At 39.5% G+C, this 26,697-nt stretch overlaps 1 protein-coding gene across 3 annotated transcripts in view; it reads right to left on the reverse strand.

The window, feature by feature from the left end:
* Positions 1-26,697, reverse strand: part of HERC4 (HECT and RLD domain containing E3 ubiquitin protein ligase 4) — a 107,772-nt gene that overhangs the window by 50,692 nt on the left and 30,383 nt on the right. For all 3 annotated transcript variants that reach the window (XM_056113404.1, XM_056113403.1, XM_056113405.1), the window contains 10 exons: positions 24,103-24,179; positions 19,126-19,347; positions 16,142-16,233; positions 15,323-15,453; positions 10,465-10,625; positions 2,813-2,889; positions 2,444-2,568; positions 1,157-1,216; positions 927-1,038; positions 290-479 (listed from right to left, as the gene is read on the reverse strand). In XM_056113404.1, the coding sequence (XP_055969379.1) occupies positions 290-479; positions 927-1,038; positions 1,157-1,216; positions 2,444-2,568; positions 2,813-2,889; positions 10,465-10,625; positions 15,323-15,453; positions 16,142-16,233; positions 19,126-19,347; positions 24,103-24,179 (1,247 nt within the window). The remainder of the gene's footprint in view (positions 1-289; positions 480-926; positions 1,039-1,156; positions 1,217-2,443; positions 2,569-2,812; positions 2,890-10,464; positions 10,626-15,322; positions 15,454-16,141; positions 16,234-19,125; positions 19,348-24,102; positions 24,180-26,697) is intronic.

The following is a 26,697-nucleotide window of genomic DNA, read 5'->3' on the forward strand; positions in this document are numbered from 1 at the left end:
TTTGAAATACACCTCCTCTAATAGCATGACCGCTCTAGAGGGACTCAAGTGAGAGGAAAATGTTTTCTCTTTTCTAATGTTTTTTCTGCTGTTGTATTCAATTATAGTTTTAATATTTAACATGCCCTTCCTGCAACAACTAGCATCAGATAAATAGAAAAAAGCAACAAAAGGAAAAAGAGGTTTACTTTATCCTAGGAAATGCAAAATAATCTGGGTAGCAAAATTTCAAATGACGAAAAAAGTAAAAACTTCTATTAAATTAGAAAAAAAACATTAAAATGCTTACCAAGTACTTTCAGTGGTGCTTTTTCTAGATTCACAAGAGCTGTACCAAAGGGAATTGCTATTGTTGTGAAATTGTTGGAATCACTCATCAGGGGACATTCTGGTAGAGTAAGATAAAACCTCAGTGCTTCAACATCAGGTAAGGAGCTAGTCAGTTTAGGAATAAGATTCTTTTCCAAACTAGCTGCCACCTATATTTTGACAAAAAGTAAAACCTACTTCATTTAAAATGAATGTACTTTTCGGAAAAGAGAGAAAAACTGATACTACAGCAAATGTGATTTGGGAAAAAAAAAGTATCTTACAAGAAATGAATTAATGCACTTAAAAAGATAATAAGAATGCCAAAAATCATCTTAAAACAATTTAAAAAAATCTTGTGTGCAGGTCTTCATTTAAACTCTCTACTGTGATAACTACATACTTAACCAACATGTTAATATTAAACATAACATCTACTTCTACAATCTAGCAAGATTTATATATACTTTAAGCAAAACCTTATTATAATTCATTAGTATATTTAAAATCACATCATACACATCTAAGAAAAAGTATGAAACTATAATTAGGCTATTAGGTACATCAAAGTAACAGATGAAATAAAAAACAAAAAACCAAAAGCTTCAAAAACAAACCTGTTGAGATATCTGAGGATGATCAGGCTGTATAAGTTTGTGAAATAAAAGTCTAGCAGCATTCATATCAACTCCTGAAAATCTGGTTCCTGTCCTATAATGATCATCATTACTTGGGAAAAAAAGAGGCAGAGAAAACAATAAAGATTTAAAATAATTTCATTTCTGATTTAACATATATTTAATATGATGAATTAGAAAATTCAGCATAACAAAGTATTGCCACTTACCTAATAGCTAAAAAACTTCCATTTAGGCAGCCAGAAGAAGAAAACGTCCCATCTATTTCACTAGAAGAATTAGAAAAAATTCCCAGTAACAAAATGAGAAACTAACATCCTTTTAAATAAAAACTAAAATATTTACTATAACAAAAAAGCTAAAGAAAACTATTCAAAATAATTAAAATCAGAATTCCAAAAATTAATAAAGATCAGCTTGTGATAAAAGCACTACGATTTACATTTTCTCAAATATTAAACCCCCGATTTATCAAACAAATCAAATGCTCTTAAAATTTTTTCTTTATAGGGGCTGGAGTGACAACATAGCAGGTAGGGCATTTGCCTTGCATGTGGCCAACCCGGGTTCGATTTCTAGCATCCCATATGGTCCCCTGAACACTGCCAGGAGTAATTCCTAAGTGCAGAACCAGGACTTAACCCTTGAGCATCGCCGGACATGACCAAAAAGAAAAAAAAAAAAAAAAACCCAAACAAAAAAAAACCAAAACAAAACCCTTTATATAAACATGCACTTTTTTTTTCATTCCACGGAAGTGGTTAAATCTAATCTGGGCTGCAATTTATTTATTTTTTTAGCCCCAGCAGTACTCAGTACTCGGGGATTACTCCTGGCTCTGTGCTCAGGGATCACTTCCAGGGATCACCTCTAGCAGTGCTCAGGGGACAAATATGGGGTCCAGGGATCATTCTCAGGTCTGTAGCATGCAAAGCATATCTAATGTCTGCTATTTAAAGTCTCATCTTTGAGCTTTCAAGAAAAAGAAAACTTAGTTTGGGAAAACAAGCTATAAAAAACAACTGATCAAACAGTTGCTCATTCCAAACACTACCACAGCCATCAGCAAAAACCCTTTCATATTAAACAAGTTAATCTGTAGGCAATATACTCAAGTAAGCAGTATTATTCTAATCTTCCAGGGAGTATGAGTTCAAATACACTGACCAGTATGAAGTCAGAAGGAACATATTTCTAACCCAATCCTAAAATAACTATACTTAAAATATTAAGTTATTTAATAATTATATAAGTAACAACTCATATACATTTAAATGCAAGACCTTTAAAATATTCTTATAAAAAAACTTTAGGTATTCAAGTTAAAAATTTAGGCATTCAAATTTCTGTATTTAAAATAGTGAATGATACTGAATGATTTATTTAGATAAAAACTCAAACATAGGTTGCTCTACCGCTAAGATAAAAACTTATGGGATTTTTTTTTTGTGTGTGTGTGTATGTGTGTAAATAAAATATTGTGTGGGTTTTTTTACTTGGCTATCTCCACAGGAACCCTGCCAGAGGGGTAGCTCAGCCATTTTTGAATTAGAGCTTCATTCACAGTCCAGATTTGCTTTGAAGGATCAGGACATCTAAAGTCATCTGGTGGTCCACAGTTCTAAATTTTAAAATAAGTAGATTAGTCAGAGAGAAGAGCTATTATATATAATGTAATACCACTAACCACTAACTTGTGTTTTTGCACTAGAAGTAAATTTCTACTAAACACTTAACAAATAAAACAAACTGTGTTTGGTACATTTGAAAAAAAAAATTAACCTACTGCTTTGTAACAAAGAACATTAACGCAAGTTCAAAATATTCCTCAAAATTATTTGGGCTTTATATTTGACTATAGTTACCTGGGGATTAGAGTAATGTGAAAAGCTTTGATCTCCACCTGAAAAAATTCTTTTCACACAGAAATGTTCTTCAAGATCTGTAATAAAAATAAAATATAAAGGAATTCAAAACATTTTCAGAGCACTCGACATATTATTTGTTTCTGTTATGTAAAAGCAAGCTTTCATTCATAAATTCAATGACATAAGTTGACTTGGAATGCTCTGATTGCTATGAGAATGAGACTGCCCAAGTATTGGGTACTAAATGATCCCTCAATGTTGTAAATTGATGTCTTCCTTTTGTATTTACAATAAAAAGATGTTTTTAAAAATCTGTTAACAATGCATTATATAAAAACATAATCTTTTTATGTCAAGCTTTAAACTGAGATCATGTAAAACTGGAATGAAAAGTGTATGAGAGTTCAGAAGTAAATAAAAGCATGAATATTCTTTTAAAAATAACAAAAAAAATGAATTTAAAACTATAATTGTTTCAACACGCGCGCGCACACACACACACACACACACACACAGTCACTGTCCTCCCATTGTTCAGCAATTTGCTCGAGCGGGCCCAGTAACGTCTCCATTGGAGACTTTGTTGTTACTGTGTCTGGCATATCGAATACTCTCGGTAGCTTGCTGGGCTCTCCGAGAGGGGCGGAGGAATCGAACTCGGGTCAGCCGGGCTGGCTGCGTGCCCTACCGCTGTGCTATCGCTCCAGCCTCTGCTCCCCCCCCCCCCCCCCCGGCACACCAAAAAAATAAATAAATAAAACAGAGTACAGATAACAGTTTGCTGGCAACAATTTATTAATAAAACTGAGGCCCAGACTAAAACCTGGGCCTCAGTTTTATTAATAAAGGGGGGCGTTCCCAGCTCGTCCTTCACGCCCTACCGAGGTCACGAGTTGCCCCCCACGAGCGGCTCTCCGGCACGGCCATGGCTCCAGAGCACAGAAACCAATCTCTTCTTAATTATCTGACTCTCAGCAGAAATACTTCCAGGGTTAATAAGTAAAATAGCAGAAATCCAAAACCGCGGCTGCGCGACATCATTTAATTCTTGAACCCAGCTGCAGAAAGCAAATCATTTCACAATGCCTTTTCAGCATGTCTGATTTGGGGGTGTAAACTCTAAATAATAAGGGTGCATCTTTTATCAAAACAATGAATCTAGTCAAAGTAGATAGAGTGTTAACTAGAACTCATCTGCCTCACAGGCATTGGGAGAGGTGGGGGGTGGGGGTTTATTGGGGTTCTTTGTGGTGAAAAATAAGTATCGGTAAAGGGAAATGTGTTTGATATTTGCATGACCGAGACCTAAACCTGAAAGCTCTGTAACTTTTCCCACAGTGATTCAATAAATAAATAAATTAAAAAACAAAACAAAACTGAGGCCCAGTCCAAAATTAGAAAATTTAGTAAGCAAACTTGCAGTAAGGTACAATACAGTTCTTTTTCAAAAAGATATTTAAGGGTTAGAGATGGAACTCTGTGTCAAAGAGATCTTGAGGGTAATACGCTGCAGGTCTGATTCTGGGTACTGTCCCACATTACCGAGTACGATCCCTAGTGCACCACATCCAAGTGTGTGAGAGTCAAAACCAAATGTGGAAGCACTGATAACCACAAATATGTGCAACTTCAGGTGTAAGGGAAGCTTTTTCCTTTTCCTTCTCTGTTTTTGTTAGTCAAAATAAGAAGAAAATTAAAGTACTTTAATATCTAGAGTCCTGCCCGGGAGCCAGAGAGATAATACAGGGGTTTAAGGCCTTGCAAGTTACAGAGCTCAAAGTTCAATCCTTATTACAGTGAGTCTCCCAACTCACAGCAGAGTCAGGGACAGCTCCTGAGCACTGAGCACACTGTTTTGTTTGTGACCACACCCCACGGTGCTCAGGGCTTACTCCCAGCGTTATACTCAGGAATTACTCTGGTGAGGCTCAGAGGACCTTATGGAATGCTGGGAACTGAACCAGGGCCTGCCGCATGCAAGGCAACCGCCCTACTCACCGTATGATTTCTCCAGCGTTTGACCTCTGCCATTCAATTTCTGATAGTCACCCTTTAATTTCACCTTGAATTATGTGTGACTATGACTCCCACAGATTACACACACACACACACACACACACACACACACACACAGTTTAAGGAATTTGAACGACAATATCAAATGAATGAACATTTATGTTGCAGGAGATCCACGAGACAGGGTGTGAGAAAAGTTATTTTTTAAGAAGTAATAGCTTGGGGCTAGAACAATAGTACAGCAGGTAGGGCGTTTGCCTTGCACATGGCCAACCTGGGTTCAATTCCCAGCATCCCGTATGGTCCCCTGAGCACCGCCAGGAGTAATTCCTGAGTGCAGAGCCAGGAGGAATCCCTGAGTATCACTGGGTATGACCCATAAAAAAGCAAAATAAATAAATTAAAACAAAAAAAGAAAGAATGGCTTGTCATGGCAATTTGGTAAGAAAGGAATATTACGGAAACTCAGATCAGCAAAGAAGCCGAATGCTCACTATTTATGACTGACATGATCCGGTAACTAGGAAACTCTACACCTAGAAGACTCTACAACAAAAAGCTCCTAGAAGCAAAAGGCTTGTATGTCAAGTGGCAGGCTACAAATCCTATGTGCATAAATCGAAGGTTAATATGAGGCAAAAGACTTATATAAGGAGAACTATAAACCAGTAATAAAAGAAAAGAGGGTGTAAGCAAATAAAAATACACCCAGTCCATGAATTGGAAGGGTATCAGCAAAAAAGCATTATATAGATTTGATTTAGTCTCTAGGGGGGAAAAAGAAAAACTGTGATATTTTAAAGACATAAATCAAGCTCAACTGAAATTTTTACTGAGTAATAAACAGCCCTAAATAGAAAAAGTAATGCTTGGGGAAAAAGGTGGATCTCTCTCTCTCTTTCTCTCTCTCTCTCTCTCTCTCTCGCTCTCGCTCTCCCCCCTCAACTTCAAACTATGCTACAAAGCTATAGAAATTAAAACTACATAGTACTGAAATAAAGACAGACTCTTAGACCAATGGACAATCCTCAGGTATATTTGACAAAAGAGGAAAAAGTATTATTAAGTGGACCAAAAAAGTGTCTGCTGGGAAAACTCCTCACTCACATGCAAAAAAGGAACTCAAGCTCCCTTCTAATGCCATATACAAAAGTCAAATTGAAATAGATTAAACCTTTATCAGGATATCAGGGCCAAAGAGGTAATACAGCAAGTAGGGTGTTTGCCTTCACATGACCGACTTGGGTTCAATTCCCGGCATCCTAATACGATCTATAAGCACTATAAGCACTACCAGGAGTAATTCCTGAGTGCAAAGCCAGTAGCAACCCCGGAGCATTGCTGAGAGTGGCATCAAAAGCCAAAAAAAAAAAAACAAAAAACAAAAAACAAAGCAAAAGCTTGTTAGTCAGTCTGGAATTCATAAATCTTGTGCATCTTCTGTGGCCAAGCAAACAGAAGCAAACAGATGAAAAATAAGACTCCCTGTGATGTACTCGATAGGCCAAACACAGTAACAACAAGTCTCATGATGGAGGTGTTACTGGGCCTGCTCGAGCAAATCGATGAACAACGGGAGGACCGTGACCGTGACAACAAACTAAGAAGCTTCTGTTCTGCAAAAAGAAACAATGACCAGAATAAAGGCAGCTACAGACCGGGAGAAAATATTTGTGCATCACTCATCTGACAAAGAGTTAATATTCCAGATATACAAAGCACTGATAGGAAAAAAAAATCTGATTAAGAAAATGAGAGGAAGAGATGAACAGAAACTTCCTCAAAGACACAAAGGTATACGCAAAATTGCTCTGCATCATTTATCATCAGGGAGATGCAAATCAAAACAACAAGATATCATGTCACACTAGTGAGAAAGGTACACACTGAAGAACAAAAACAAACAGTGTTGGCATGGATGTGGGGAAACATGTCAACTGGACACTTCTCAGCTTCCATATGACTCAGAAATCCCGCTTCTTGTCATTTATCCCGAGGGCCCAAAAACTATTCAGAAAAGACTTTGTACCTTAAGTTCACTTGTAGCACTATTCACAATAGCCAAAATCCAGAAACACTCCAAGTGTCCAAGAACAAATGATTGGATAAAAAAAAACCTGATACATATACACAGTGGAATACAACTTATAAGGAAAAATGATACAATGCAACTTACAGTTATGTGGATGGATGTGTAGACTGTCATGCTGAGTCAAGTAAGTCAGAAACAAACGAACAGATACAGAATAACTCTCTCATATATGGAAAGCTGGTCTGTACAACTGAGTTGACCATGATGGAGAATAGAGGGGTAGAGGTGTGGGGAGGAGGAAGCGAGGAAGAGAGGAGACGGGGGAAGGGAACTCTGTGCTCTGGGGCAGGGTGTGGGGTGTGTGTTATAGGTATGAAACCCCATCACAATATGTATCATGTATCAGAATGTCCCCCAAAATTAACTTTTTGCTTTATTTTTTGGGCCCCATCGGGCAGTGTTCAGTGTCCCTCCCAGTGGTGTTCTGGAGGTCAAGGGATGGGGGGGGGGGGGGGGCTCCGGAATGCAAAACATATGCTGCAGCCCTTCGAGCTATCTTCCTGTCTCATGAGACTACTACAACAAAATGACTAATTTTCAAATTCCATCTCCCCGGGGACACAGAGATAGCACAGGGGTAAGGTGCTTGCCTTACACAGTCTATAACCCTAGTTCAAGCTTAGCATTTCAAGTGATCCTCTGAACAGCACCAGGAGTGATCCCTGAGCACAGAGCCAGGAGTAAGGTCTGAGCACCTTCAGGTATGGCCCAACTTCCCCACCTCCAAATCCATCTCCTTTCCCATTTTAATGAAATATTACCAAATTTTAAGGGTGAACAAATAAATCAATAACTAAACTTGAAAATACACAATTTCTTATAGTAACCTTCCCGTTTAATAACAAATCTCTTTACTATCAGTAGTCCTGTGTGGGAGAAACAGGACTAAATGCCAATAACATGTTGATGACACATGAAAGGCAGCTCAGCTAGAGAAGGGAGCACCAAAGAAAGGGTGCTGGGAGGATCCTCCCAGGATGGGAGAAGCATGTCGAAGTAGACAAGAGACCAAACATGATTGCCACTCAATGCCTCTTTTGCAAACACCCAAAAGGAAAGAGAGAACAGAGGGGAATGCCCTGCCACAGAGGCAGGGTGGGATGGGGGGGTGGGAGGAATACTGGGATCCATGGTGGTGGAAATGGGCACTGGTGGAGGGATGGGTACTTGATCATTGTATAATCGAAACCCAAGCACAAAATTTGTAAGTCTACAACTGTACCTCATGGTGTATCACTAATGAAAATTAAAAAAAAAAATTATACATAGAAAAATAAATAAATAAAGAGCAACACAGTGCTACTAAATAAATCCATGTTCCAAACCTATGAGTAACTGGGAGGAAATGACATCATATTCTAAGCACAAAAATCAAACAAAAACAAGAAAAAAATAGTCTGTATCCTGACCTTTTCTGAAATAGCCTTTTCAATTATTATACCATATATGAATTATGAACATATTTATAGCACTGTAGAACTATCCTCCCGTTGCTCATCGATTTGCTTGAGTGGGCATAATAACGTCTCCATTGTGAGACTTGTTACTGTTTTTGGCATATCGAATATGCCATGGGGCGCTTGCCAGGCTCTGCCATGTGGTCGGGATACTCTCGGTAGCTTGCCAGGCTCTCTGAGAGGGATGAAGGAATCGAACCCGGGTTGGTTGCATGCAAGGCAAATGCCCTACCCGCTGTGCCATTGCTCCAGCCTGAACATATTTATATATCTTTAAAATTATATTTTAAGTTTTTAAGTAGAAAAGAGTGACTGACATCTCTCCAAAAGAGCATGATACCGCGGAGTCGTCCCAGGCAGACCCGTCTGGGCTGATTGCTCTGGGGACTTCTTGGAATGGGGGCAGGCAAAGTCCCCTTCGGGCTGAAGGCACAGCTGCCTGCAGCCACACCTGATAGCAATCCAATGAGAAACAGCCTAGTTTCACAACTGAACCTCATCAAACTGCCGAGACACCAAATTTTTCCAGATCTACAGCTGCATATGTCTGAACATCTCAAAATTTCATAGTATTGGCAGTCCAGTAGGATCACAGCAAATCTGATCAGAAAGTTGCATAGAAGACAAATGAGCCTAAATAATACCACAAAAGGCTCACCTAGCACTAACCGGTACAGTAGATCCTCAATGACTTTAGTATGAGAGAGAACTATTATCTCAAATTGACATTTAATGATAAAGATTTAATAATTCCATTTACCTTTGTGTTGTAAAAAACAGCAGTATGAAGCAAATCTGAATAGAAAGTTGTAGAAGAGACCAAAGAGACTAAACAGTTAACACAGAAGGCTCAGCTAGCACTAACCAGCATTGTAGATCCTCAGACAATGACGTTAGCAACATCACTGTGAGATAACAATTATCGCAAATTGACTCAATGATATAGATTTGATAATTCCATTTACCTTTGTGTTTAAATATATGTATGTATATGTATATGTGTGTGTGTATATATATATATATATATGAAGTAAATTTGATTGCGCCTGCCAAGGGGCAGACTGGGGTGGAGGGTGGGAAAATGGGGACATTGTTAGAAGGGAGCCCCACACTGGTGGTGGGACTGGTGCTGGACCCACTTGGTAAGTCACAATGTTAAAATAAAAACTTTTTTAAAAAAAGATCATGCAGGTTTCCCTAAAGGAGGAACATTGGTGGTGGGGAATATACACTGGTGAAGGGACTGGTCTTGAGCGAAAACCTATCATTAATAACTTATTTAACTGTGTCTATCTCACTGTGATTCAAAAATGAAAAAAAGAAATTATATTTCCAACTTGGGATGTGGAAATTCAAAAAAAAAGCAGGTTATTCATAATAAAAATTTTGGGGCCCTCTTCAAAAGTCAATGATTACACATGCTTGTCACTGAATAAACCTTAATAGACCAAAAAAAAAAAAATCTCAAAGACAACCAATTACCAATAAATGGGCAAACAATTCTGAGGAATAGTCTAGACAGCAGACTTCACATCAGACACTATTATTAGATATGTGCAGTTTTTCCCAGACTAAGCAATTCTATGACACAAACTGAATGTTCTATATCAAACACAGTTCAACTCAAGTTATCTGCTTGACCATAACATCAGATCTCACAGGTTAGGGTTCACTCCTCCAAGACTCCCCAGCACAATTCAGAAGCCAGAGGCAAGCTCAGGTAGGCCCAGGAACTGAGGGAAAAAGAACAAATATTTGACAAAAGATGCTCCCACTGTCATTCCGGAAATTCCAAGGATTGAGGGGAACTATGAGACAAAAGATGTTCCTTCCCATTACTATGATGGCTCAGGAAATTTCAAGGGTTTTGAAAATTATGAGCATGGCGACTAAATATTTCCAGTATATTACAACACTGCACATACATAAGCAAAAATAGATACTGTTCTGTATCTCATTTTTACAAATGCATCCTGGAATTCCTTAACTTCAAACAGAAACTATTGAAGACGAACATAATTTAAGACTAAATTTTAACAATAATCTAAAAGTATGAAACAAAGCTTGAATATGAAAAAACTTACCAATACCTGGCACATACTGCCCATTATACGGGAACCAATTTCCTTTTACAGTGAAAGGACTTTTCCGGTTGCTTGTTGAACCAGTTCCTAGCTGCCCATTACCACCTAGTCCAAAAGAATAAATTCGTCCTGATGAAGGAACAAAAGCAGAAGTGTGCTGCCTAGAGTAAAATAACAGAAAAATCAGACTTAATGTTTCCATCCAAATAACTGAAACTTGAAAAACAGACAAATATTAACAGGTATAACTTCTTTATAAAAATAATCAGAACCGTGTGGTTGGAGAACCAGCTTGGGATGGGAGATGCGTGCTGAAAGTAGACTATAGATCGAACACAATGACCACTCAATACCTCTACTGCAAACTACAACACCCAAAGGGGGAGAGAGAATAAAAGGGAGCCCTGCCACAGAGGCAGGGGTGGGGTGGGGAGGAATGCCGCGATCGTCGGCGGTGGAGGGTGGGCACTGGTGCAGGGATGGGTACTCGAGCATTGTATGACTGAAACACAAGCACGAAAATATGTAAATCTGTAGCTGTACCTCACAGTGATTCACTAATAAATTTTTTCTGAAAAACTAATAAACAGAACAATCATTGTTGATTTTTGTTTTGTTCTTGTTTTTGTTTTTGGGCCATGCCCGACTGTGCTCAGGGGTACTCCTGGCTCTGCACTCAGGAATTACTCCTGGCAGTGCTTGGGAGATCCGATGGGATGCTGGGCATTGAAACTGGATCGGCCATGTCAAGGTAAGTATGCTACTCACTGTACTATCTCTCTGGTCCCAGAACCGTTATTGCTTTAAAATTTCTATATAAAATATGCGATTAATATTACACTACGCCCAATGAATTCTGTACAACATAGGCAGGCAGCATAAGCACGGCAGAGGAAAACTTACAGGGGATCGAAGAGAAAGTACAATGGGGAAGGCTTTGCCCTGCATACAGCAGACCCGGTTTTGCTCCCACCACCACCTATTGTCTCCTGGCCAGAAACCAGGTGTGACCAAAACAAAAGAAAATTCACACAAATGTCCAAATTTTTAAAGTCCACTACATGATGTTATCACTTAAAATAAGTAATTTGGCAATATAATCAGCCTCTAACTATGCTCTTGGCGCAAGGATGTTTCTTCCCTTCATTCAATGTCAAGTTCTAGCCTAGAACTATGAATGGTCTATGAAGGCTCACCATCTGAGAACCTAGCAAAAGTTTCAGGGTAAGAATTGAGCAAATATCCTGTACCAATCAGAAGATACAAACACAGATAAACGAACACACACACCTACACAAATTTTCTTCCTGAGAAACTGATCCTAATATATGGACTCAGACTTGTGCAGGAAAACTAGAGTAAAAGTAACATAAATGTTACAGAACACGGGACAAGAGTGATAGTACAGTGGGTAGGACATTGCCTTGCACACGGCCAACACGGTTCAATCCCTGGCAGCTCATATGGTTCCCCGAGCTCAGCAGAACTAATTCCTGAGCACAAAGCTAGGAGTAACCCCTGAGTATCTCCAGGTGTGACCTGAAAACATCACTGTCACTGTCCTCCCATTGTTCATCGATTTGCTTGAGCAGGCCTAGTAATGTCTCCACTGTGAAACTTCTTGTGTTTGGCATATCGAATACATCACGGGTAGCTTGCCAGGCTGTGCCATGCGGGCAGGATACTCTCTGTAGCTTGCTGGGCTCTCCGAGAGGGGCGAAGGAATTGAACTTGCGTCGGCCGGGCTGGTCGCGTGCAAGGCAAACACCCTATCCACTGTGCTACTGGACTGGAGTGATAGCACCTAAAAACATCATCATCATCATCATCATCATCATCATCAATCTCCCAATTTGATAAAACAAAAATATAAACACCCAAGTACCTCAACAAACATCAGTAGGATGAAGCCACCGAGAATACACAAGTAAAGCATGAGCTGCGTACTTGTGAGTTACATTCCTGGCACTACTTCAGGCTACCAGATTTCTAAGCAATGTTATTTTTAAAAATCACTTCAAGGGCTGGGAGATGTCTCAGTGCCCAAAGCGCCCACCTTCCAGGCATGAGGCCACGAGTTCAATTCCAAGTGTTATCATATGTGGTCAGTACAGCCCTGGAAGCACTGTCTTAGGTACCTCACACCATGAGCAATTTCTTTCTGCACTGTAGCTAGATCTATGTGAGCCTACAGCTAAAGGGTATCACCCTCGTCACACTTCACAGCTAAGATGTTCAAGCACATGGGCCGGGAGTGCCATCGATAGCAAAAACTACCATCAGAATGTGCATAAGCACAAGTTAAGCGCACAGTCCCTGGCAAACATGTTTACAAGCATTGCAACTCAAGCTGAGAACATGACCACCACAACCAGATGTACAACTCCCCAACTCACCCAGAGAACACCAAGTGTGCGCGAACTTCCCACCCCTGACTTAACAACAGCAACAGAGGGAAGGGAAAGGAGGAAAATAAGCACTTTTTTTAAAAGCCCTTACTTTTAACCAGAACCACTAACTTCAGGTGATTCATGAAAATCACCAGCACAAAGAAAGAGAGGAGTGCCAACCCTTATTTAACCTCCAGTCCTTTTTACAAAATATCAAATTATTCCTTTGGCCACATACAGTCAAGTCTATGAGAAAAGAACAACTGTTAAGTGTCAAGGAAATAACATTTTTTAAAGTAATGTTTAAAAAAGAAATGCTCCACTCAGACGGAGGTGGGTTGAGTCTCCCTCCCACTCCAAAACTCCAGCAGCAGAAAACCTCCAGAACCCAACCCTACAAGGGGGGTTCTTTCACAATAGGTGGTGGTGGGGAGCAAAACCAGGTCTGCTGTATGCAAGGAAAACCCCAACATGCTCAAGGCCACGCTCCACAAGCTCAGACGAGCCTCACCTACAAGGGAACCTACAGAAAAACCCAGATATGTGGGACCAGTGACTGAGATCGCCAGCTCCCTAACTTTCCAGTAGCTTGGCAGTCATACCCACAAACTGCCCCCAGTGCCATATAATCTCATCAAGGGCCAAGATCTAGAGACTAAGAAATAAAGTTTCCAGAAGAGAGCAACATAAAATGTGCTGGAGCGTGCGGCCACATTTGTGGCCACGTGATCTATTTATACCTTAGCCCAGTGAGGTACCAAAAGTAGCACACATTTGTTTGGGTTTAACACACATGCTTGCAATCTCTTATACAAGGGCTTAAATGGCTCCAGGATGAAATACACAATCTTCACACATGTTCCTCTTATGGTGGAGGAAAGTTGCACAGTGGTGGGATTGGTGTTTGAATATTAACTGTAATAAACTATTGTGAATGACTTTATAAAAATTTTTTAAAAAATTAAAATAAAATAAAAAAGAAATCCTCATAAATGTCACCACTGGCACTATTGTGAATAAGACAAGACTCTTAGCCAGACAATAAGCATTCTAAACCAAAGCTGCATCTTAAAACATGTTAAGAAAAAATTAGAAAAAAGAAGCCAAATGTTGGGGCTGGAGCGATAGCACAGCGGATAGGGCATTTGCCTTGCACGCGGCCGACCCGGGTTCGATTCCCAGCATCCCATATGGTCCCCTGAGCACTGCCAAGGGTAATTCCTGAGCGCAGAGCCAGGAGTGACCCCTGTGCATTGCCGGGTGTGACCCAAAATGCAAAAAAAAAAAAAGAAGCAGCCAAATGCCCAGAGCCAGGAATGGGTGATTACATTCAATATTCCAACACCAATCCCCCACCTCCTTGCGCTTCCAGTACCTGGCAGTTACACCTACAAACTGCCCTTGGCGCCATTCAAACTCATTAACAGCCATGATCCAGAGACTCACAAATAAACCTAGGAAGAGAGCAACACACTGCAGAGAAGCCACGGGACCCCATGCCAGGCTGCCTCATTCAGGGCAATCTGGATGGGGGCAGGTGAGTCCCACTGCCTTTCCCCCCAAAGAAGCCCTGGCAGCCAACAACCTCCAGAACTCAATTGCCAACATGCTCATGGCCGATCTCCACAGGCTCAGACAAGCCTCATCCATAAGTGAATCTGCTGAAAAAACCAAGCATGTGGGACTTGTGACTGAAATCTCCAAGCTTGCCCAGAGCTGGGCATGGGTTACCCGTCCTCATCTCCCAGAGCTGCCAGAAGCTGGCAGTTACACCTACGAACCGCTTTGGGTGCCACTTAAGCTCTTTAATGGCCATGATTCAGAAAAAGACAAATAACCCTCAGAAGAGGAAGAAACATGCCACAGAGATGCCTCCAGACTCCCAAGTCACCACTGAATTCCTGCTTTATCAACCTATTTAAAATCTTAGACTTTCTGGAACCAAGAATGCAGCTGTGCAACATCTCATACTCTATATAAGGGCTTAATGGCTCCAGGGTGAAACAAGAATCTTCACTCATTTTCCTCTAAGGAAACTTTTTGGATCATCTTTAGCAGATTACTCATAACAGGCAATACTAATTATTATGCTTTGCCATGGAGGCAGGCTTTGGGGATTAGTGTACAATAATTTGAAATATTGTGGTGTGAAGATGTAATGGTGGGGGGATTGGTGTTGGAATATTGAATGTAATCAATTATTGCGAACAATTTTATAAAAAATAAAAAGCCAAAGAGAAAGGTATTTTGTTTTATAAGATGTGATCATTTTCTACCCAAATCAGCACACTTTGTGAGACTCAATGGAAAGGAGTCTTAGCCTAGAACCCATTCTGTATGAATTCAGTACAAATGGACAAACACACACATATACAAACACACAGAGGAAAATTTTAAAAAGACTACTTAAAAAAATCTTAAATGATTGTGTTACAGAGACCAAAATATTCTTTTATGTAATAGCTTACCTTCCACAAGCAATCTGAGTGACAATGCTTCCCATAAGTTCAAAAACTTTCCTGGGATTTATTTCATGACTAGTAGAGTTATGACCCAACTGACCATACCCTCCAGCTCCAAAAGTAAACACACCACCTTCCTTTAAAAAATTAAAAGTAAAATTCTTTAGCATTAGAGGTCTAAAACAGAGAACAATCATCACATCACATTTTTTACATCACAATTCAGTTTATAAAATTAAAGTTGAAACTAAAGGTGAATTTTGTGTCTTTTTTTAAAATTATGCATGCAACACTTGGGGCTGGAGCGACAGCACAGCAGTAGGGTGTTTGCCTTGCACGCAGCCAACATGGCCAACCCAAGTTCGATTCCTCCACCCCTCTCGGAGAGCCCGGCAAGCTACCAAGAGTATCTCGCCTGCACGGCAGAGCCTGGCAAGCTGCCCATGATGTATTCGATATGCCAAACACAGTAACAACAAAGTCTCCAATGGAGACGTTACTGCACCCGCTTGAGCAAATCGATGAACAACGGGAGGACAGTGACAGTGACAGTGGCATACAACACTCAGTAGAAGTGGTCGGAGGTAGGAAAGACTCTGCCTGCAGTGACAGAGACTATGTATTACTAGAGATCAAACTTTTACCTCATATATACAAGCGCATGTTCTACTACCTTAAGGCACCTACCTAAGGAAAATGGCTTTGAATACAACAAGTAGTAATTTATTTTCGAAACTAACACTCAAGATTTAATGTAAAAATAGTGAAAATATTTACTGAAAATAATTACCATGAGAATAGATAAATTTTTTAGGATTACAATACCTTGGTAAGTGCAGCAGTATGGTCTTCTCCACAACAAATATAAACTATTTTCTGAGTTCTTAATGACTTCAGTAAGTTAGGAACATATCTATCTGAAAATGCCAATAAGAGATGTTAACAGTACTTTTAAAATTCGAAACTTCTAAATGTGTGTATCCTTTCAAACTTTCTAAGCTCAGCAAACAGTTGCTAAATAACTGTTTTTGTAGTTGGATTCCCAGATTCATATTACTATAATGAAGAACAAGTAAAAAAAAAATAGGAATGTGCTTAAGAGACTAAACAGCAATTTGCAGAAGACTCAGAAATCAAGGGATTTCAATTTCACCTGACTTATTTCATTATATCACATCATGTAATGTATTACAAAATTTCAATTGATATTAACTTTTTAATAATTCTGGGAGTTGACTGAAGCAATAGACAGCGATGGCGCATTTGCCTTGCATACAGCCAGTGGGGCTGAGCTGGGTTCAATTCCTCCACCCCTCTCGGAGAACCTGGCAAGCTACCCATGACGTATTCAATATGCCAAACACAGGAACAAGTCTCAAAATGGAGACGTTACTGGGCCCGCTTGAGAAAATCGATGAGCAATGGGAGGACAGTGCTTGCGTGTTTTGTTTGTTTGGGAGTTGACTGAGTTCTACTTGGCAGTTCTTATTTGAAACTTGCAGTTGTAGTGGCTAGATTAGAGTAACTGCTACAGTTTCTTCACGTAAATGTTGTTTTATTCTTTTCTTTATATAAGACTACCATCTTCATGGGCTGGAGTGATAGCACAGCGGGTAGGGCATTTGCCTTGCATGCAGCCAACATGGCCGACCCGAGTTCGATTCCTCCGCCCCTCTTGGAGAGCCCGGCAAGCTACCGAGAGTATCTCGCCTGCACGGCAGAGCCTGGCAAGCTCCCCATGACGCATTCGATATGCCCAACACAGTAACGAGTCTCACGATGGAGACATTACTGGGCCCGCTTGAGCAAATCGATGAACAACGGGAGGACAGTGACAGTGACCATCTTCATGTTGTAGGGGCATATGTTCTAATACCACAACCACCCCAAAGTGTCAGTATCTCTCCAACATAGCTTCTTCCTTCTTGATAACCTCAGTTTTGTGGCTCTGTGTTAATTTGACATTTTCCTTCCCTGGATTATTTTCTTTCTATGCCACATACAAAGTGAGATCGTCTCCTTTTGACTTACTTTGCTCAAGCATGATGCCACCCCAATCCATCCAAGATAAGGGGCTAAAGCAATAGGATGCTGGGTAGGATGCTTGCCGTGCCCAAGACCCAGCACCACACACGGTATCCTGAGCCCATCAGGAATGATCCCTGAGCAAAGGGGTAGGAATAAGCCCTGAGCAAAACTAGTTGTCCCCTACACCCATGAAATGTAAGAGATTCACCCATTTTAGAAAAAGGCAAGGCTTCATATGGTTTGTATTAGCGGAGTATAATTTCATTGATACAAATAACTTCTTGAATTCTCTCTCATAACAATGTACACAGGATCCTACTAAAAATTTGAAAATTATACTTTTTGCTCTTTTGTAGTAGAAAAACTTAGGTCCTAGTTCTACATTATTCCAGATGTAGAACAAAGTTTTTAAAAAGTATTTCTGAGTGTTATTTGCTAAATATTAACAGCTGCTACTAGATCAACTCACCTTTGCCCATTTAAATCATCATTGTTAATTTTATTTCAAGTACTGGCATTTTACCCAAAGTGGTCATGAAAAATTCCATTTCCGAGATTTCAAATTTTTAAAGCAGTTTTTTTGTTTGTCTGTTTGTTTGTACCACGGGGAGGGGGAAATGCAACACATGATGGTACTTAGGGATGACTCCTGATAGGGAGATGGGGATCAGGAGATCACAGAGTTCTGGGGATAGAATCTGGGTCGGTTGCATGTAAGGTGCTCATCCTGCTTTGGCCTCAGCAGTTTCTTTTTCTTTTTCTGGCTTTTTTTTGGGGGGGGGGGGGTGTCACACTCAGCAATGCTCAGGGTTTACTCCTAGTTCTGCACTCAGGAATCACTCCTGGTGGAGCTCGGGATATGGGATGCTTGGGATCGAAGAACCCGGGTCAGCTACATGCAAGACAAACGCCCTACCCACTGTACTGCTGCTCGTCTCAGTTTCATATTTTTTAAGAAATTCCAAATACTGAGGCTGGAGCAATAGCACAGCAGGTAGGGCATTTGCCTTGCACGCAGCTGACCCAGGTTTGATTCCCAGCATCCCATATGGTCCCCTGAACACTGCCAGGAGTGATTCCTGAGTGCAGAGCCAGGAGTTAACCCCTGAGCATCGCCAGGCGTGAGCTAGAAAGCAAAAAAAAAAAAAAAAAAAAAAAAAAAAGAAATTCCAAATACTTATTTTAGGGCTGAGATACAGCTTAGTGATCTAGCAAAAACAGCACATATAGGAGATCCTATATTTGATCCCTGGCACCCCACTTTCAATTAACTTTTTATTTAAAAAAATTCTTTCTTTTAGGACATCAGTGTTAAAAATGAAGCTCAAATTAAAAATTAACTTAATGACTCAGATTATTAAAATATTCCTTAAACAACTAATGTATTAGCACTTCATATTAATTTCCAGAATAACTTTAAAGCTTCTTTCCACCACTGGTGATTAAAATCACAGTTATCAAACTTGGTTACAATAAATAGCTAACAACAAAGTTTTTTTTTACCTGATTGATTTTCTATAGTTTATTTTACAAAGTGATTGTAATTTTGCCTTCTCACTATCCCCTAATATACTGCTAAATAAATCAATTTTAAATCAATTTCTCACCCACACTCCCATGCCCTAGGAAGATTGAGTTGCACTTTCTCTTGTCCATCTCCAAAGAGCATCGTTCTTTAAAAGAGCAGCACTGCACTGTAGCACTGTCCTCCCGCTGCTCATCGATTTGTTCAAGCGGGCACCAGTAACATCTCCACTGTGAGGCTTACTGTGAACACCTACCATTTTCATCATTAAGTCCAAGCTGACCAAACTTGTTGCGTCCCCATCCAAAGATAGCTCCAGAAAGTGTGAGTACAAAACTATGGGCTCCTCCTGCTGCAACTTGCATGAAAGGGATTCCAAGTAAGGATTTGATCAGCTGTGGCGAAGTCTGCTTTATACAGTCAATGCCTAAACCCAACTGGCCATATTTATTCTGTCCCCAGCAGTAGACTTCACTCGCTGTAGAAACAAAACAAAACATAAAATCAAACAGGTTCAGATATAAAGTTTTCTGTTCGAAGATTACAAGTTATTTGGGGCATTCTTTCTCCCATCAGATTTTTCATCAGAAATACACACTGACTGGAAGAATACTCTATTGTTTCAGCTTTTCTGACTATACTGATGGAATGAGTTATCCCATATTGGGAGTCATCTCATTTCCTTTTGCTCCTCAAGACTGGATAGTTTCTCACTGATATTCTCATCTCATGTTTATTTTATTTCTTCCAAGAAGTACTCATCCAAGTTTAAGGCTCCAGTTATCAACTAAAATTATATGTTTTCATATTACTAATACAAACTCCTGAACAATAAGCCTCTACTCTATGTTTAAGAATTAACCTAATGTCTATACTAGACCGTTGCAAAGGCACTTCCACTTCCGAGTGCCCTGAACTCTATTCATGACCCTCTACAATCTACCTTCCATACTTACACCTCTTTCCAGTATTCCCCAACTCAATAAATGATTTCACCAATTCAGCAAAAAGTCACATATATAGTCATTTTTAAAACTTGTTTTGTGTGTGTGTGTGTGTGTGTGTGTGTGTGTGTGACACCTGGCAATGCACAGGTGTTACTCCTGGCTCATGCACTCAGGAATTACTCTTGAGGGTGCTCAGGGAACCATATGGGATGAGAGGGACAAACCCAGGTTGGCCACATGCATGGCATATGCTGTACCCACTGTATTATCAGTCCAGTCCCAATACTTGTTTTTTGTATATATATATTCATAACAATTTATAATCTATCACCCAAATTATATACAGCTTTTCTGGCTATACAAAGAGGTATCCAGGGGCTACTCCAGATTCAGTGATGAAAGTCACTCCAGGCTGTGTTTAAGGGACCATGCAGTCTAAGGGATTGATTCTGGGCCTTCTGTGTGTGGAGTATGCACTCCAGTTCACTGCGTTATCTCTCAGGGCTTTATCTATAGTTTCCTTTCTATATAAAATATGGCAAATAAGTCTTTCCATCATCTAACCTGGTTTATATTACTCTGTCACTTTTTTCCCCACTGCCACCCTGTTTCTGTGACTTTAATCTTTTAGTTTCTATTACGTATCTGGGACCAAACTAGAAACAGACATACCTATAGTTAACTTTTAATATTTATACTATGAAACAACCCAAACTTCAAAGTAAATTTCCCTCCAAAATCAGAGCTCCAGTTGCTGGAGAATAGTACAGCAGGTAAGGTGCTTGCCTTGTATTCGGCTGACAAGTTCAATCCCTGGTATATGGTTCCTTAATCCCCACCAGAAAAGATCTCTGAGTAGTCAGGTATGACCCAAAAACCAAAATAAAAAAATAAAATTAGAATTCTAATTCCTTTCCCAAAAGATAACTATTCAACAATTGCTAATAATAAAAAAAAATATTCTGTGCACATAATAGCAGACCTTTTATATAAACATTATAAAAATGCATATTTAGGGCCAAGAATATGGTCCGGTAGTAAAATATCTGTCTTGCACGCATGACACCTGGGTTGATGCCTAACACTGCCAAACAACAACAACAACCAACCCAAACCTGCTCACCTGAAATAAAATAAATAAATAAATAAATGACAGTGCCTTCTCCATGCTTTGGCGATAAACAACTTTAGTATGGACTATAAAGAGACTCTATAGGATCCACCAATGTTTCCGAGCTTGTTTTATACCACTGTCTTCCCTCACTCCTTCACTCCTTTCTTTATATTCTAAAACATCAACTTCTTACAACATTTACTGTTCACACGGACGCAATCTAACCCTCATCTTTGTCATTATTTCTATTCTCTCCCAACAGGAAGCTCTTTTTGATCTCACGGATTAAAGTGTAGTCCTGTTACATGCTTTTTGCTTTTGTTTTGAGGCCATATCCGGTTGTGCTCATGGACCATTCCTGGTGGGACTCTGGGTGCTGGGGATCGAACCCAAGTCTGCTACATGTAAACAAGTGCCTAACTGCTGTACTAGATCTCCAGCCCTGTTACATATCCTAATACCGTACACTATTATCTTTAAAGTCCATTCCCACAGTATGCAATAATGTTATTTTTTAGTAGCATATAAGCCGGCAGTATACTACTTTCCCCTTGCATTCTATGTGCCCAATTGTATCTATAGAGTTCAAAAAAATTCACGAAGATACCTATATAGTATTAAGCTGAACAAAAGAAAACCTCTAAGGAAGAAAACTGCCTTCATCCTAAAACTTAAAGGTTTCGATTTATCTTGGATCTACCTACCTACCAAGCTCGGGGGTTGGGGGGAAAGGGCTGGAGAGGCAGGACAGTGGGTAAGCAGCTGCCTTGCACCCGTTGCACTGGTTTAATCCCTGGCACCACATACAGTCCCTGAGCCCGCCGGGACCGGCCCTGATGGAAGAGCCCAGAGAAAGCCCCGAGCTTGCAGTCAAACAAAGAAAATAACGCAGGGGATGGGGAGGCGGGGTGGGACGTAGGAGTGGAGGGAGATGGACACATAAACAAAAAAAGACGCCAGGTTTCCTTTAACTAGAGGAAGTGCAAGTTCCTTCATAGCATTCCTTAAAATCCAGAGTAACAACAGAATTTTATTTCTATTCAAGCTGAGGTAGCCTCAAGACCCACGTATTCAAAATATCCACAGAAAACTACTTAATACTACTATGCACTCAAATACGAAAAATACTTATTCGATACCTTTTCCTGTACCTGTCATCTGGACAAATTCTCAGCGCTGAACCTAGCCATTTCTCAAAATTCTTCAAATTCTAAATAAATCCTACTTATCTTTCAAGATTTGAATCAAAACTAATCCTCTCCTTGTTACTGTCTATTGATACCTGCCTCTTTCAGATGGCACGATCCCTGTAAATATCTGTATCCCTATCTATTAAGTTCCAATTTAAACCCAGCTCTTCACCGTGCATCATTTACAGACACTGAATAAATTGAATAACAATTAAGCCACTGGAATTTGTTTTTTAAAATGGTACAAAACAAATAGCAGGCTAACCCACATCCAAAGACAGCACATGAAGAAGCTGCATGAACAACAACAAAAATAAGAAGTTACATGAACAAATATATTTAACAGTGCTTAGCCTTCAGTTTTCATTCATAAAAAATTTATCTGAGAGGTCAAATAAAACTGGATAAATTATAAACTTCCCCAATTTTGAAAGAACAGTTTAACAGACTAAAGAAACATTAGACACAAAAATCAATTTAGGGGGCTGGAGTGATACCACAGCGGGTAGGGCGCTTGCCTTGCACACGGCTTACCCGGATTCAATTCCCAGCATCCCATACAGTCCCAAGCACCACCAGGAGTGATTCCTGAGTGCATGAGCCAGTAGTAACCCCTGTGCAATGCTGGGTGTGATAAAAAAAAAGTCAATTTATCTTCTACATACTATTTTTCCACCCACCAACTGCCCCCGGTGCCGTGTAATCCCATCAATGGCAAAGACCCAGAGACTATAAAACCCAGCTCCTGACATCTTATTATCTAGTTCTTACTCTGGAGAACCCAGCAGGATACTGAGAGTATCCTGCCCTCATGGCAGAGTCTGGCAAACTCCCTGTGATGTATTCAATATTGCCAAAAACCAGTAACCATGATGGGTCCCATTTCCCTGACCCTGGAGAAGCCTCGAATGTGGCACTTTCTAAAATCTCAGGGCGAGGACAAAGGAGACGTTACTGGTGCCTGCTCAAGGAAACTGATGAACAACAGGATGACAGTGATACTATTTTTTCAAATAACTTGAAATAATATCTACGAACAAAAAATTTCAAATACCTGAAGCCACAAAATACTTGAGGCCAGAGCAACAATACAGAGGGTAGTGCTTGCCTCGTACATGACTGGCATCCTATAGGGTCCCCTGAGCCCCACCAGTAATCTCTGAGCAGAACCCAAAGTCAGCCAGCCCTGAGCACTGCTGGGTATGGTCCCAAAAGAAAAAAGAACATGACAACAAAGCACTATTATTAACAAAAGTGTAAAGATTTAGATAAATGAAGGAATATTGTATGTTCATTAACAAAGGACAATATTCCAGGCAGGGGTGATAGCTTAAAGGACTGGAGCGTATGCTTTGCATGCTGAAAGGAGTCATATAGGTTTGATCCCCAGCACTTAACATACTCCCTGGATATATAATTAAAATCTGAAACAAAACAAAACAAAAAGCTCAATATTATAAATATTTCCCACAAACTGATTTATATATAAAAACAATACAATTCCAGGGTGTTGGAACATTGCACAAGTGAAACCCAATCATGAACAGTTTTGTGATGGTCTATCGCAAGATGATTCAATTAAGGAAAATAAAAAATACAAATTCAGTTAAAATCTTAGAGGCTCCTATTTGTGTTTGAGAAATAAAAACCTAATTTTAAAATGCATATGAAAATAAAAAAGGTATGTTTCAGAAGCCCTACAAGTTTGTGAGGTAGTACGGCGATTAAGATGCTTGTACTACATATGGCCAAATACAGTTACATCGCGAGCACCATATACAATCCCCCTAGGAGTGCCTAGAGCGACCCCAGAGCACAGAGAAAGTAGTGCCTGAACACCCTAATGACCCAGAGTCCACCCCTGAAAAACATCCAAACAAACAAATAAAAGCCGGGACAGTAGTAAGAACGAAGTTGGAAAACTTTCTGCTCCAAGTTTCAAGAATTAAGAATAAAATAGGGAAGAAAATAACGATGCCTACCTTTAGAAAGTGCAAGTGAATGATAGTAGCCACATGCAACTTGTACTATCTGAATATCGGACAAACTTTTTATATTCCTAGAAAATAAAGAGATCAGGTTTAATTAATTATATTTCACAAATGGTTCTTAAATCTTATTTATGCTACTTACTGAACATATAATTCCTACCAATATAAAATTTCATGTTATTTTTATATAATCTAATTCTCAAAAATTATGCCAAAATCAGTAAATAAAATCTAAGTGTGAAAAAAATTAAGAGGTGTGACGAGAAATTACTTTGAAAGGACAATACTTAAGCAAAGTTTGAAATTTAGAAATGTAGTTGTAAAACAAATGTACGTGATTTAATTTATCTAAAATCGGTGTATGGTCTACCTTAATATATATTCTTCATCAGTTACCAATAGGGATTGCTATCATGTGGTGCTATCAATTTACAAATTGTTGAGACCTATTGCTTTTTAACTTATGTTTATGGTTATATTTCACATCTCAATAAGTGATATTGAGCTCATTTATTATCAAATTTATTTGTCACATTTATTATGATCACTGATACACTGTTATATTATCATCCTGTGTTTTCTTCATTTTTATAATTATATACAAACACACACACATTCTCTCTCTCTCTCTCTCTCTCTCTCTTTCTCTCTCTTCAGATCATTCCTTAACCACAATGCAACTATAAAAGCTAACTTATTTATTTGGCTTGGGGGCCACACCCAGCAGTGCTCAGGGCATACTCCTGGATCTGCACTAAGGGATCACTCCTGGTGGGCTTGGGGATCATATGTGGAGCTGGGAATCAACCTGGCATTGGCCACATGCAAGACAAGCATCCTACCTGCTGTATTATCACTCCAGCACCTGTAAAGGCTAATTTTTTAAGGATTATAAAAATCAAGTAGCTGTTTAACCTTACAGGTTTTCCTACATATATTTTCACCTGATGATATTCTTTTTCTAAACGTTTTTTTGACAATGGGATTGAGGGGAAGATATACAATAGAATGTTTTATTGTCCTTTACCTGATACTGCCACCTGACCTGATTCTGCCAAATGAGAGTCCAAAGCAAGTTCTGAACAGAGTATCAATACACTTGATTTTCAGGAAGCAGCTTCAGAAAATTAAAATTTTGAACAGGAAAAATGAGAGTTACTCTAATTCCATACTGCTGTATTAAAAAATATTTCTATCTAGTGGGATTGTGTTCTTAACTAGAAAATCTGAAAGTTTTTGGTGTAATGGGTTAGCAGAGTCAAGTTAGCGAGATCCAATAATACACCTTCAAATTTTTGAACACAGTAAAAATGCCATTTTTTTTTGTAATTAGCAAAATCAAACACTGGCAATCAAAAATAGGAATAAAAAAATATATAAATACACAAATATGTACACTGGCACCAAAGCTATCAAGCATTAGTGCCACTATATTTATGTATATTAGGTATGCTACCCAATAAACTGCATTAAATACGTTTTTAAACTGGGAGCTGGAGAGATGGTACAAAGGGTAGGACACTTGCCTTGCATGCAGTCCAGCTGGTTTCAATCCCCAGGACCCCATGTGGTTCCCTGAGCCCACGTGGAGTGAACCCTGGAGTAAACCCTGAGCATCACCAGATATGGTGCAAAAATCAAAATAAATAAAATTTAAAAACTAACAGTTTCAGTTATCAAGTTCAACTTTTAAGACCAAAAAATATTTCAAAGTACTACATCCTCGTAATGTCCTTCGCTTTTCTATTACAGCATTTATCACTACTGATTACTAATAAACCTTTTTTCATCTAAAATGTTCTTAAATGCAGATGCTATTACCAGGAAGAAATTATAACATGTTAAAAACAGAGAAATTGGCAGGAGAGATAGTACAGGTATGGCCCATGCCTAGTACGCAGGCAAACCGGGTTTGATTACCAGCACCATGTATGATCCTCCAACCACAGCCAGGGGTCACTCCTGAGCACAGAGCCAAGAATAGTCTCTGGAACCCACCAAAATAATTTCACAAAATTAAAAGAAGAAAAAGATTAGCAAACTATTAATAAAACTATTCCTTATTATTTATTTCCTTTAATTTTAATGTGATCTATACTAGCTTTATAAACTTTTTATCTATTGGTTTTGTTCTCAAGAAAGTACAGCCCCAGGGGCTGGGGTGATAGCACAGTGGGTGGGCGTTTGCCTTGCACGCAGCCGACTGACCTAGGTTCGATTACCAGCATCCCATATGGTCTCCCGAGCACCACCAGGAGTAACCCCAGTGCATCACCAGGTGTGTCCCAAAAAGGAAAAAAAAAGAAAAGACAGTACAGTCCCAGGCTGGAGAGGTAGTACAGAGACTAAGACAAAATTAAGCCTTGATCCCCAGCATTACATATGGTCCCCTAACCAATGCCAGGAGTGATAGCTTTGCACAGAACCAGGAGCAAGCCCTGAGTAGAGCTGGCCAGTATGGTCCCCAAACCCCACTCCTTCCCTCAAAAGAAAAGAAAGTATACTCTATGTGAATGTTCACGTTTCTAATCACTTATGTGATAGTCATAAAACACTGTTTTGCAATAAAATGGTATTTTTTTCCTG

The sequence above is a fragment of the Sorex fumeus genome, unplaced genomic scaffold (assembly GCF_029834395.1).
Source record: "Sorex fumeus unplaced genomic scaffold, SorFum_2.1 ptg000020l, whole genome shotgun sequence".
Lineage (NCBI taxonomy): Eukaryota > Metazoa > Chordata > Mammalia > Eulipotyphla > Soricidae > Sorex > Sorex fumeus.